This window comes from Garra rufa, chromosome 9 (genome assembly GCF_049309525.1).
Source record: "Garra rufa chromosome 9, GarRuf1.0, whole genome shotgun sequence".
Taxonomy (NCBI): domain Eukaryota; kingdom Metazoa; phylum Chordata; class Actinopteri; order Cypriniformes; family Cyprinidae; genus Garra; species Garra rufa.
This window is the reverse complement of record NC_133369.1, coordinates 17189311-17203600: the sequence shown is the minus strand read 5'-3', so window position 1 is coordinate 17203600 and position 14290 is coordinate 17189311. Positions and strand designations below refer to the sequence as shown.

Genomic DNA, 14290 nt, shown 5'->3' with positions numbered 1-14290 from the left:
AAGATATTTTTTTTTATAAAATCCGAAAGCTTTTTGGCCCTCTATAGACAGCAACACAACTACCACTACCAGTAATAACTTTTGTGTGCAAAGAAAACAAATATACGGAAGAGAAGAAATTGTTGACCAAATTTGTCATTTTTGTTTTATTTGCGCACAAAAAGTATCCTCATAGCTTCATAAAATTAAGTTTGAACTACAGATGTCCTTACTACCTTTTTGGGCCTTGAACATGGTAGTTGTGTTGCTGCCTATGCATTTGTGTTCTGAAGATGAACAAAGGTTTTACAGATTTGGAACGACTTGAGGGTGAGTAATTAATGACTGAATTTTCAATTTTGGGCAAACTATCCTTTTATAGATACAGTCAAGCGTAAATAGTTAGCTACACTACAAGCTACAATACAATATATACAATATTTTCCGCTAGTATTATTTTTCTTTTCCTACAGTATATATTTTAAAGTCATGATAAGGAGTACTAACAGTGCAATTTATTCATTATCTTCCCGCCATGGAAGTGCATTTTTGTAAGTGCCAATTATAGCACAGTTGCTCAGCTTGAGGTTTTTTGTTTATTTGCTGTGTGAGTGACAAAGACATGGTAGTACAGGTGAGACTACGAACCATTAGGGACTTCATTTATCCTGCCTTGTTTAGTTGTCTGCAGAATTCACGCCTTGCTCAAAGGTACGAATTTGGATGGAGTCTCAGCGAGTGCTGAGAACTTAGTAGCTTGGCAGATTTATTTTTGAAGTCTGCTGCTCATTAGTGTTGTTAACTGTGCTATGCAGATATAGTTGGCACAAGTAAAAACATCAAGATGAAAAATCACCTTGAATAAATAAAATAACTACTGAAATTTCATCTCCACACAACTTCGTAGTGAGATAATCATTTGTTCGTTTTTTTAAGGAACAATCGTTGTTTGTTTAATTCATTGAGATAAGATAATCAAAATACTATACATCATTAATAGTCATGAGTACATGTGAAGGGAAACAATGATTCATAATCGTGCAGCCCTAGTTTGTAGTAGATGATTTGAATATAATTTTAAGTGTAAAAATGAAAGGGCAGCAGATTGATGGATGAATGGATAATAAAAGCAGAGATAGGAAAGCTGACCTGTAAACATCAAAAGCTTTGGATTCATTAGCTGGGTCTCCTGCATTCATCTGCTTATGCGGGGCTCTCAATGTGGTTGAGTGCTTAAACTGCGGCAACAACTCACCACAGCCTGCATTTTTATCCCTGCTTCCTTTGTCTCTCTCGCTGCCTTTATTTCGCTCATACGGTTCTTCCGCCTTGCACACCCACGCACTCCCTAATCACATCAGTCTCTGCGCTCTCTGTCTCACACACACACACACACACTCCATTTTGTCTCCAAAACTCATGACATCCATCAGCACCCTTTTGTCTTTGCACCTCGCGTAACTGTATTTGTTGTTTGCTTTCTTCCTCACAAGTAGAACACGATCTTACTGAAGGACAAAGGTGCCAGTTTTTCTGTAGTCTAGTCACCGGACCCTTACAAAGACACCTTTCTAAAAATAGCCGACTGGTGTGTTTGTATATTAAAAGACTTTAATGTCATCCCTCTGATTGCATTTGCAGTGTCCTGAATGAAAGCTGGGTCGTACAAAATGGAGTGTACTAGATTTTTTCTTTACCTAGAAACAGATGTTTAGCAAGTCATTTTCTCTCCACCCCATCCATTTTTACACTTTTCATGAAAGCTTACAGACAGCTTTCAAAATACATATGCTGTCTACAAAAACACATCCCATCCTGCTGCTATCATAACTGCCATATAAAGCAGATGAGGATTCATACTCTAGGAGTCAATAATGCAATTATACATTAATATATTCTCTCCGACTGTGGGACTCGCAGCATTTCCTCATAAGTCTGTAACAAAAATTGTCATATCCATCTTCAGAACAGCAAACATTATATCATTATTATTAAAAGTAATGACAATAAATTATATATTTATATAAAATATTGTTATTTATATTAAGTATTATTTAAAATTATTTATATTTGTTGCTATAATATGTATCAAGTATGTTTTGTTAATCCCAAGTAGGTTAAGACCATTTTGACTCTCTTATTTCATCCTAAGGTGGTTTATTTTATTACATGGCTGCTCATACCAAATAAATAGTTAGTAAGTCAAAAGTTTACATACACCTTGCAAAATCTGCAAAATGTTAATTATTTTAGCAAAATAATAGGCATCATACAAACTGCATGTTATTTTTTTATTTAGTACTTACCTGAATAAGATACTTCACATAAAAGACGTTTACATATAGTCCATAAATAATAGTTAAATTTATAAAAATAACCCTGTTCAAAAGTTTACATACACTTGATTCGTAATACTGTGTTGTTACCTGAATGATCAAATTTTTTTTGTTTGTTTAGTGATAGTTGTTCATGACTCCCTTGTTTGTTCTGAACAGTTACACTGCCTGCTGTTCTTCAGAAAAAAATTTCAGGTCCCTAAATTCTTTGGTTTTTCAGCATTTTTGTGTATTTGATCCCTTTCCAACAATGACTGTATGATTTTGAGATCCATCTTTTCACACTGAGGGACTCATATGCAACTATTACAGGTTTAAACGCTCACTGATGCTTCAGAAGGAAACATGAAGCGTTAAGAGCCGGGGGGTGAAAACTTTTGAAATTTGAAGATCAGGGTAAATTGAACTTCTGTTGTCTTCTGGGAAACATGCAAGTATCTTCTGTTGCTTCTGAAGGGCAGTACTAAATGAAAAAATATAATATTTAGGCAAAATAAGAAAAATGTACACATCTTCATTCTGTTCAAAAGTTTACACCCCTGGCTCTTAATGCATCATGTTTCCTTTTGAAGCATCATTGAGCGTTTCTAGCCAAATTTACTTTTAAATTCCTGATTGTTTTAGAATATATAAGAATGTAAAGAAATACAACTATATCTCTTGTACAATACATTGTTTATTGGGTAAACTTGTATTATCTAAGAGATCTTTGGTAGACGCATGATATGGAGTTAATAGATTTTTATATGTTGCCAGTTTTATCTCTCTGTCCACAACTGGAATTGTCTTGCCAGCAAAAACACCTAGTTTGAGCCAAAGTGTGGTTTCTTGAGACCGTCAGTGAACTGACAAGTGCTGAAAATACATAGTGGCAGTCCAGGCCTCTTCTAATGAGGGATTCAATGTTTTGGAAAATTCATATCAGTATCCTGCCAAAGTGAAGACTCTATCTTTATATTATTCATCTTAATGAATCTATTATTTTTATTGAACCTATCTATCTGTCTGTCTTGTGTATCTCTCTCTCTCATGGGCAGGTATAAGTCAAATGAGGACTATGTATATGTTCGGGGTCGGGGGAGAGGAAAATATGTGTGTGGGGAATGTGGGATTCGCTGCAAGAAGCCCAGCATGCTAAAAAAGCACATTCGCACTCATACGGACGTCCGTCCTTACGTCTGTAAGCACTGCAACTTCGCCTTTAAAACCAAAGGTAGGCATATATCTCTGTTTTCAAACTCATCCCATCCTGTTACATCGCTGTTCCTCTGTGTTTGTCTCTCTTATCACATATTGGTGTCATTTTTGTATCCTGTGTCATTGAGAATACGTTTTTCTCAAAGGGAACCTTACCAAACACATGAAGTCAAAGGCCCATGGTAAGAAATGCCTGGAGATGGGTGTGTCTGAGTCATCTGTGGATGAGCTGGAGTCTGAGGAAGCAGGTAGGGTTGCCAAATAGAGTTGTTGTGGTTTGATGGACATTAGGAGTGTGAATGATATAGAAACCCGTTTCCACCATTGAATAAAAAATACAGGTAATTCGTAATTCTGACTATTTTTTCTATGAATTGGGTGACATAAACAAGCATTTGCGAGTTATAAAGTCAGAATGGCAAGATATATATCTTAAAATGGTTTATATCTTGCTTTTCTGTCTTTATAACAAGTAATTGTGAGTTAAGTCAAAATTGTGAGATAGAAACTTGAAATTCTGATAACATATCAGTCTTTTTTCCCACTCAGTATCTCTCACAATTCTGGGAAAAAGTCTGAAATGCAAGAACAAAACGTACATTTGCGAGCAATTTTGACTATATTTCTCCCAACTGCGACTTTCTTTCTCAGAATTGCAAGTTTAAATCTCTCAATTCTAAGTTTTTTTTCACAATTGCAAGTTTATATAGCAATACTTAAATGTGAGAAAAAAAGTCTGAATTGTGAGATAAAAACTCACAATTCTGACTTTTCTCAGAATTATATCTTGCAATTCTGACTTTATAACACGTAATTGTGAGTTAAGTCAGAATTGTGAGGTATAAACTTGCAATTCTAAGAAAAATATCAGTCTTTTTTTCCCACTCAGAGCTTAATAACTCACAATTGCGAGAGTAACTCTCACAATTCTTAGAAAAAAGTAAGAAACGCGAAATCCAACTTACATTTTCAAGAAAAAAATCTTGCAATTCTGACTTTATATCTCGCAGTTGCGACATTTTCTTAGAATTGCAAGTATAAACCTAGCAATTCTACAATTTGTTTCTCACAATTGCAAGTTTATATCACGCAATACTGACTTTATAACTCAAAAATGTGAAAAAAAGTTTGAATTGTGAGATAACTCACATTTACGTGTTATAAAGTCAGAATTGCAAGATATTATTCTGAGAAAAGTCAGAATTGTGAGATATAAACTAAAAATTCTGATAACATATGAGTCTTTTTGCCCGCTCAAAACCTAATAACTCGCAATTGCAAGATTATCTCACAAGTCTTAAAAGAAAAGTAAGAAAAAAAAGTCTGAATTGCAAGTTTTTATCTCACAATTCTGACTTTATTTCTCGCAATTGCAACTTTTTCTTACAATTGCAACTACAAATCTAGCAATTCTACTTTTTTTCACAATTGCAAGTTTATATCATGCAATACTGACTTTGTAACTCAAAAGTTTGAGAAAAAGAGTCAGAATTACAAGATATAAACTCACAATTCTGACTTTGTAACACGGAATTGTGAGTTAAGTCAGAATTGTGAGACTTGCAATTCTGAGAACTTATCTTTGTCTTTGCTTAACTTGTCTTTTTTCCGCTCAGAGCTTGATAACTCACAATTGCGAGAGTATCTCTCACAATTCTGAGAAAAAAAGTCTGAAATGCAAGAACAAAATGTATGTTTGTGAAAAAAAAAAAGTCAGAAACCCAATTGCAACTTTCTTTCTCAATTTAAAGTTTTTTTCTTACAATTGCAAGTTTATATCTTACAATACTGGCTTTGTAACTCACAAATGTGAGAAAAAAGTTAGAATTGTGAGATAAAAACTAATAATTCTGATATAATTATGATAATTCTTAATAACTCAAAGTTGCGAGAGTACCTCTCACAATTCAGAAAAAAAAAGTCTGAAATGCGAAAACAAATTGTACATTTGCGAAAAAAAATTCAAAATTGCACATTTTTCTCTTGCAATTCTGACTATATTTCTCCCATTTGCGACTTATTTTCTCAGAATTGCAAGTTTAAATCTCTCAATTCTACATTTATTTTTCTTACAATTGCAAGTTTATATCTCACAATACTAACTTTATAACTCACAAATGTACATCTCTACTTGTTTTTCACAGAACTGCGTAATACAAACTCGCAATTCTGACTTTTTTCTCACAATTGTGAGTGATAAAGTCAGAATTGTAAGATATAAACTCCCAATTCTGAGAAATTAAGTCAGAATAGCAGGATAAAAACAATTCTGACTTTTTTTCGCAAATGTAAGTAATGTCGCATATCTGACTTTTTTTCTCCGAATTGTGAGAGATACTCTCGCAATTGTGAGTTTTTAGGCTCTGAGTGGGAAAAAAGACTGATATGTTCTTACAATTGCAAGTTTATATCTCGCAATTCTGACTTAACTCACAATTACAGTTGTATTAAAGTTATTTAATAGATATTTATTGAAGTTGTAAGAAAAAAATTGGATTTGCGAGATATAAAATTGCGCAATTGCGAGAAAAAAACTCTCAATTCTGACTTTTTTTCTTGCAAGTTGGATTTCGTGTTTTTTTTTTTTTTTAATTGTGAGATACTCTCGCAATTCGAGTTAAATTCTGAGCGGGCAAAAAGACTGATATGTTATCAGAATTTTAAGTTGATACCTCACAAAAAATAACTCAAAATTCTGAGGAAAAAATCTGAATTGCGAGGTTTTATCCTGCTATTCTGACTTAATTTCTCAGAATTGCAATTCTGACATTATAACTCGCAATTGTGAGAAAAAAAGTCAGAATTGCGAGTTTGTATTACGCAGTTCTGCGGAAAAAAAAAGTAGAGATGTACACTCTCAATTGCAAGAAAAAAGTCAGAATTGTGAGATAAAAACCCGCAATAAATTTTTTTTTTAATTCAGTGGTGGAAACAGACTTCCATAGAATGATGACATGTAACTGCAGTTTGATAATTTAAACCATCTCACGTTTCTCAGTAATAAGTGAGGACTTACTATAGACATTCAGGCATAGTTTATTGTGCTACAGTACATTCGTTTGATACTTCACACATTAAAACTGTAGATAGCTTGTGGTAAAGTGCAGTATACATTTCTAAATCTTAAATTGCTTACCCTTTGGGCTACAGACTAATTCTAGAACGTATTCGACCATATCTAGATATTTTTGAGCTTGTTTGCTTCATTGGTGCAAAAGCGATGTCAACCTTGCAGTTTGCTTTCAGACTTGAAAGTTGAAAGAGGCCAATGAAAATAGTTTGCCATAAAGAGAAGCAAGACTGACCTTCAGTTTAGCGTGTTTATATAAAGCCAGAACTGAAAATTGCCTTTCTCCCTGTCTGTCTCTCTCACTCTCCCTTACTTTGTCTCTTTCTTGACATTTCTCATTCTCAGTGCATCTGAGAGCTACAAGGACATTTCATTCAGCCACACTCCATTCACTAGATTTTAAATGTAGCTGATGAATGAAGCACAACTCAAAAACACTTTTTTTTGCATTTGCTTGTTATATATAGCTTTCCTTGGGGGAATAGTGAGAGTTTATGGGAGGAGACCAGGGCTAGTTGTCACAAGAGCTTTGAGTCTAAATTATACATGTGTGTATTTTCTTGCTTTTTGCTGTAGCTGTTTAACGAACAAATGAACACAATTAAACATCACATTTAGTATACATTCAGACAAATATCGACTATATAATGAAGAATTTTGACCAGTTGTGTTTGTGTTGTGAGTTGTGTTTTCAGGACAAGGACATTTTTTATACATGTCAAGTTGAGGCAAGCTTCCACATGCCTTTCAAACATCAAAAAAAAAAAAATATTTAATAATTTTTTTTTTACCTTTTACTTTTTTGTCAAACACAATGGTAAAGATGTTTATGATGTTACAAACAAATATATTTTCTGTTCATAAAATCCAGAAAAAAATCTTAACTGGAACTGAAACTACAAGTAAACCATAAAAAACATTTTTGTTACTTGAAATTAAAAAAAAAAAAAACTTGATATACTAAAATAACTAAAACTGAAATATAAATTTATAAAATATATTAAATTAATAAAATATTAATTATATATACCAGTCAAAAGTTTTTGAACAGTAAGATTTGTATTTATTTATTTCTAAAGAAATCTCTTCTGCTTACCAAGTCTACATTTATTTGATCCAAAGTGCAGCAAAAACTGTAAAATTGTGAATTATTTTTACTATTTAAAATGTAATTTATTGCTGTAATTTAAAATCATTACTCCAGCCTCCAGATCCCTCAGTAATCATTCTAATATTCTGATTTGCTGTTCAAAAAAACATTTATTATTATTATTATATTGACAACAGTTGAGTAAAATATTTTTCAAGTTTCTTTGATGAACAGAAAGTTCAACAGAACAGCGTTTATCTGAAATAGAACTATTTTGTAACATTATAAATGTCTTCATCATCAATATTAAGCATCCCTGCTAAATTAAGTATTAATTTCTATAATTTATTTCTCAAAAAATAAATGATACTGACTCCACGCTATTTTAGATAAATGCTGATCTTTGGATCTTTCTTTTTATCAAAAAATTCTGAAAAAAATTTACTCAACTGTTTTAAATATTGATGATAATAATAATAATGATTAAAAAAAATTCTTAAACAGCAAATAGGCATATTAGAATAATTTCTGAAGGATCATGTAACACTTAAGACTGGAGTTTTGATGCTGAAAATTTAGATTTGATCACAGGAATAAATTACATTTTAAAAATATTCAAATAGAAAAAAATATTTAAAATGTACTTGTTTTTGCTCTACTTTGGATCAAATAAATTCAGGGTTGGTGAGCAGAAGATACATCTTTAAAAACATTAAAAATCTTATAAAAAGTTCTGATAGCATCTCATTGATACTAAAATAATGCTCCAGGTAAAAACTGGAGTGATGGCTGCTGAAAATTCACAGGAATAAATTACAGTTTAAAATAGAAAACAGTTCTTTTGAATTGTAATTCACAATATTTGTTTACTCTATTTTTGATCAAATAATTGCAGCCTAAGTAAGTGACTTCTTATCATCCCCAGAATTTTAAACTGTGCTACCAAAATGACTTCCAAAAATGAGTCTGCACCTAGTAATATTAAAAAGTGTGACAACTGACCCCGGTCTCCCCGTTGTTTAATTTTTAAGTTGTATCTGTTTGTTGTGTGTGTTGACTCCTGTTATATTTCTAAACACATCTATTTCTGTTCAACAGGGGGCAGTGAGGGGCGAGTGTGTGAGTCTGAAGAACAGGAGGGGCACCAGTTCTCAGATGTTGAAGATTCTGACGAAGATGATGAGGATGAGGAAGAGGACTTCTCCTCCCACGATGAACCGTCTTCAGCCTGTTCCACCGATACACGTCAATCCACAGGTGACCTCTCTGAAAGCGGCCACGGCTCGCAGACCGAGCCCTCTGACCCTACAGCAAAAGAGGAATACTCCTCGCCCCACAGACCGTGGCCTGGCATACGAGCCGCGTCTCCAGGCAGCAAGAGGGCGTCGTTCTCCCGCAAGGGCTGGGAGGTTTCCCCGAGGACCTTCTCCCCTAGCAGTGAAGGCTCTCCCCTTAGAAGCCTGTCTCCAAGGCTTGATTTGTCCTCACCTAGCCGTCATCTCTCTCCTTCCCCAGAGAGGGGCCCGTCACCCATCAGAGCCCTGTCTCCTCTCAGGCCTCTCTCACCTCTGAGGCCTGTATCCCCCGCGCGGTACAGAAGCGCAAGAGCTCTCTCCTCTCATACGCCCCTGAAGCCCCAGCATCGGCCGCACAGCTCACCCGCAGGGCTCCACTGGGAGCCTAGCACACCAGCTCCAAAGGGTCAAAAGGTGGGTAAAGCTACACAATTTAAATAATTGTGAAATATAATCAAATAAAGCTTTTTGGAAAACTATGCCTGTGATGACAATTCTACAATAGGTATTATGGGCCAGATTTACTAAACAGGGCAAATTAGCGTTAAAGCGCAATTTCATAAAAGTTGTGGAAGGGAATGCAGGGATGGAAGGGAATATTTCTGCGTGTGATTTACTAACAATGCGCACATTAATAATTTCCATAATGACCAGTGCAAATGAAAATAATCTGCCCCTAGGGGGCATAATTTGTGTGAAAAGTTTAATTTTTCATTCATAATTTTCATTTCTGGCAGAAAACCGTAGTAAATCTTTGTACTTTTTTATTTTTTTATTTATTATAATTTTGACAGGAATTCAAGAATTTACTTATTTTAATAATTATGACAAGAATTTAGGTAGAGGCATTATTATTATTTTTTATTATTTTCTATTATTGTTATTATTATTATTTGTTTATTTATTTATTAATAGTTTTGACAAGAATTCAGGTAGAGGAAATTTTTCCAGTGAGCCTATGTGGGATTTTTATTATTGTTATTTATTTTTATTTATTTATTTACTTATTTTTTTTTATACTTTTGACAAGATTTAAGGTAGAGACAATTTTTCCAGTAAGCCTATGTGGGATTTTTGTTTTTATAATTATTATTTTTATGTATTTATTTATTTACTTACTTGCTTATTTTTTTTTATAATTTTGACAAGAATTTAGGTAGAGGCCATTTTTTTCAGTGAGCATATGTGGGATTTTTATTATTATTATTTTGTTTATTTATAGTTTTAACAAAAATTCAGGTAGAGGATTTTTTTTCCAGTGAGCCTATGTGGGATTTGTATTATTGTTATTTATTTATGTACTTATTTTTTTTCTTTATACTTTTGACTAGATTTAATGTAGAGACAATTTTCCTGTGAGCCTATGTGGGATTTTTGTTATTATTATTTATTGATCTATTTATTTAATTATTTATTTAGTTTTACTTTTTTTTTTTTTTTTTTTTTTTAGGTAATTTAGGTAAAGATCATTTTTCCAGTGAGACTGTGTGGGATTTTTATTATTATTTATTCATTAATTTACTTATTTTTACTTTATTTTTACTTGAATTTAGTTTTTTTTCCAGTAAGCTAATGTAGGATTTTTATATTTTTTATATATATATATATATATATATATGTATATATATATATATATATATATATAGCTTAAATACTGCAGTTGAATACTGAGCTGTGTTCATCAACAAAATGTTGACAATTCTTCTTTTGATTTTGTGAACAAAATTTACATTTTGATAATAATCAGAAAATATTTTAAACTCAAAATATTACAAAAAAAATTAAAGATATTAACAATGCACGGACAATGAGGATAATCCATTGATCTAGTGCATCCCAGTCAACGTGTAAATTAAGTTGTAAATGCATTCTTTCCATTACGATGCACTGAAACAGACAATGAAAATCAAAACTGAGGAATTCCAAACTCTGTATTATCCTTTCACATTCATTTACTCAGTGTGACTTTTTTTTTGTTTTAAATGTTGAAAATTTTGCACATTCTTGTCAACTAAAATAAATATCAAACTGCTCGCCAAAAGAGAAAATGAGTAAAGCAGTGTAAAAACTGAAGACTCTGTGAAACAAATGAATGCACAAGTTTGATTACAATGCCATGTCTCCCCCTACAGGACAAGCCTGGTACTCATCCACCTCTACAGGAGCGTATGCCCCCAGATCCCTGCCTGCTTTCCCCATCCCAACGCTTCTCTCCAAGCGAGTCTTTCCCTCCCACTCCTGTGGCGCCACGGCCAGTGGACCGCATGTTTAGCCACCTTCCTTTACATTCCCAAGATCAAGCCCGCATGCCCTATCACATGATTCCAATTGGGGGCATCCAAATGGTGCAGCTCAGACCCCGTTCACGCCCCAAACTGGAACGACAGTCATCCTCCACCCCTTCGCCCACCTCTCCCAAAGAGGACTCCCCTTTTTCCCTCACCAGGAGGGATTATCCATGGATCTCGCTTCCGGAAACCAGTCCACAAAGAACTCCGGCGGACAACAGGACAAAAAGCCAAGATGATGGAGCCAGCCGGTCTGATCTGTCTTGTCCCAGTACAAGCTCGACGTTACCCAAGCTCTCGTTCCCCTCTTCAGGGGAGCAACGGACTGCAAAGGTCAGAAAGCAATATGGCGACTCGAGCTCCGCCACAAAGACTCGCACCTTCAGTCCCGAAACATCCAGGAAAGCAGCGGCAGACAGCGATGAAGGAGAAAGCAGACAGCTGCGTGAGACGGAAAAGCCCGTAGCGGCGCCACTCAGGGGACGTGGCTCTTTTTCAGAAGGATGTTCAGGATCTGGCAGTGCTCTTCAGAGCCAGGAAGGTGATACAGATAGCACTTAAAAGCCTCTGTGCACAATGGTGAAATGCTTTCTACTGCTAATACTACTATTGTTTTGTTTTGTAATGCGCTTATTTTTTATATACAAAATTTTCAATACTATTGGTAACTTGGTAAATGTTTGTTCTGCAATATTCAAGATTGTAATATGATGCACTTTTTTTTTCTCGGGAAAAAAAATATTTCTGTAAATTGATTACGTCTGTCCCTCCTGTATCTTTATTGACATTGCAATCTTAATATATCTATTTGAATATGTATATGTAAAAAAACAAACTTGTATGGGTATGAGAATACATTTCTAAATGACCAAGATGAAAACTTAAATCGAGAGTAATTCCAATATTTCGTCTCTTGTCCAGTATTGCGCAAATTCTAGTGATGTGTGCCTTTTTCTGTCCAGATTTACTGCTTGAAGTGTCAAAGATGAAAGGCTGTGAATTCTTTTTATGAATATAGATTTCTTTTTGTGTTTCAAATGAGCTGGTATTTGAAGACGCGGGAGGATTTTCTTTATACGTTAGAGTAAACCAGACAGGCGTCGCTGTTGAATAGACGACAAACAAAGGTTTTGGCGGAGAGCCTTGCAGGGAAATTGCACTGAAGTCATATTTTTTATAATACAAGTGACTAAATGATTAGATAAATTGTCTCTGTACAGATAGAAAGTCTATGGTCCATATTTATTGCCATGTGAAAATATGAAAATGCCTATGTTTTGTTTACTTTGGTTTTCAAAGGGATTTCTATTGTCATTTTTATTATTCTTTACACTTTTTTTGTTAATAGTTAGGTTTTTTTAGTTATGACCTCAAGACTTGAAATGAAGAAACTGGACAGGCTTTCAGTGAAGTCGGTCAATAGCCGAGGTTCTGGATGGATCAAATGCCCTCCAAATTTGTCACAGACATTTTGCATTTCTGAACCAATAAAGGTACACCAGGAATTACTAAACCTGCTTACAATGGTGTCCAGTGTTTTGCGACCAGCAGATGGTGCACTCTGTTCATTCATGCCTCTTTCATTCTCATTTTCTAGCTCTCAGGGACCTGAGCAGTTGGACTTGTTTGAGCTGTGTGGGAGGCATTCGTTCGAGCCAGGTTTTATAGTTTCTGGGAGAAAAAGATAGCATCGTAGAGTCAAATATCTGGGCTTCAGCAAGAATTCCGCAGAGTCTGAGACGTGGCAGATCATCTGTTCACTTCCTAAAGGCAGTTTTCCAAGGCTATTTCTTAAATGTCTCTTTTTTTAGTTCATTATTCAGTGATGTAATTTTTTTTTTTAGTTTTATCCATGTTTAGTTTTGCAGCTGCGTGTGATGGATGTTTGCTGTGGAGAATGTTGCACAGACCTTGAAGCCACTTTATCATTTCATCAAATTCTTTATCTGAAAGGATTCAGGTACAAGATGTGCTACTGGCATACCATACAGTCAATCAAAAGACATCATGTCAAATATTTGATCATTTATGACTAATTTTATGCAGAGCATTTTATATTAGATTATTACTTTTAATCAGCTGCTTATACTACTACTAGAGACGATGTTCCACAGTCTGTTTCAGTCTCATTTCATTCAATAAGAAATGAAATTGAGCTCAGTTAGAGTCTATAAGATCCCACCAGGACGTCTTTGTGTAATTGTGATTCTCACACCATTAGCCAAAAATGTAAGTAGTACAATAATTAATCAGTTGAAATCTATGGGTTAAATGGGTCAAGTGATTAAAATTTTAATGTGGTTCAACCCTGGTGCCATACCTTTTATATCTTTATTTGCCTTATCGTTATCACTTTCTCTTGAATACAGTCTAAAGTAAACATTAACCTATCCCATTTAGTGATACACTCCACAACAATGTATTATATTTTCAGTCTCTGTTTTACTTGGAAGTCTTAACACTGGAAGATATAAACACAAAGCTATGCAGGTGTGTATATTACAGTCTTACATACATACATATATATATATATATATATATATATATATATATATATATATATATATATTATTATTATTTAATTTTTTTATTTTTTTTCATAAAAAAAAAAAACAAAAAACGTTTTTTTGCATAATTCTTGATTTTTACTCAAATAATTGAAATATGTGACCCTAGGCCACAAAACCAGTCTTAAGTAGCACGGATATATTTGTAGCGATAGCCAAAAATACACTGTATGGGTCAAAATTAAAACATTTTATATATTTTTTTTTTTACCCATAAAGTGTATTTTTGGCTATTGCTACTAATATATCCGTGCTACTTAAGACTGGTTTTATATATATATATATTTATATTTATATTTATATTTATATTTATATATATATATAGGATATTAAGTAAAGATCATGTTCCATGAAGATATTTTGTAACTTTCTTTCTTTTCTTTTTTTCTAAGTGCAGGTCTGGCTCCAAGATTCTGCTGCAATCCTTTTATATGTAACCAGGAAACAGGAAGTTAGATCTACTTGAAG

At 33.9% G+C, this 14290-nt stretch overlaps 1 protein-coding gene across 2 annotated transcripts in view; it reads left to right on the top strand.

The window, feature by feature from the left end:
- Window positions 1-12768, top strand: part of hivep3b (HIVEP zinc finger 3b) — a 91452-nt gene extending 78684 nt beyond the window's left edge. For both annotated transcript variants that reach the window (XM_073846735.1, XM_073846736.1), the window contains exons 4-7: window positions 3353-3528; window positions 3659-3760; window positions 8771-9381; window positions 11100-12768. In XM_073846735.1, coding sequence (XP_073702836.1) covers window positions 3353-3528; window positions 3659-3760; window positions 8771-9381; window positions 11100-11816 — 1606 coding nt within the window. In that variant the 3' untranslated portion in view covers window positions 11817-12768. The remainder of the gene's footprint in view (window positions 1-3352; window positions 3529-3658; window positions 3761-8770; window positions 9382-11099) is intronic.
- The last annotated feature ends 1522 nt before the right edge of the window (window positions 12769-14290 follow it).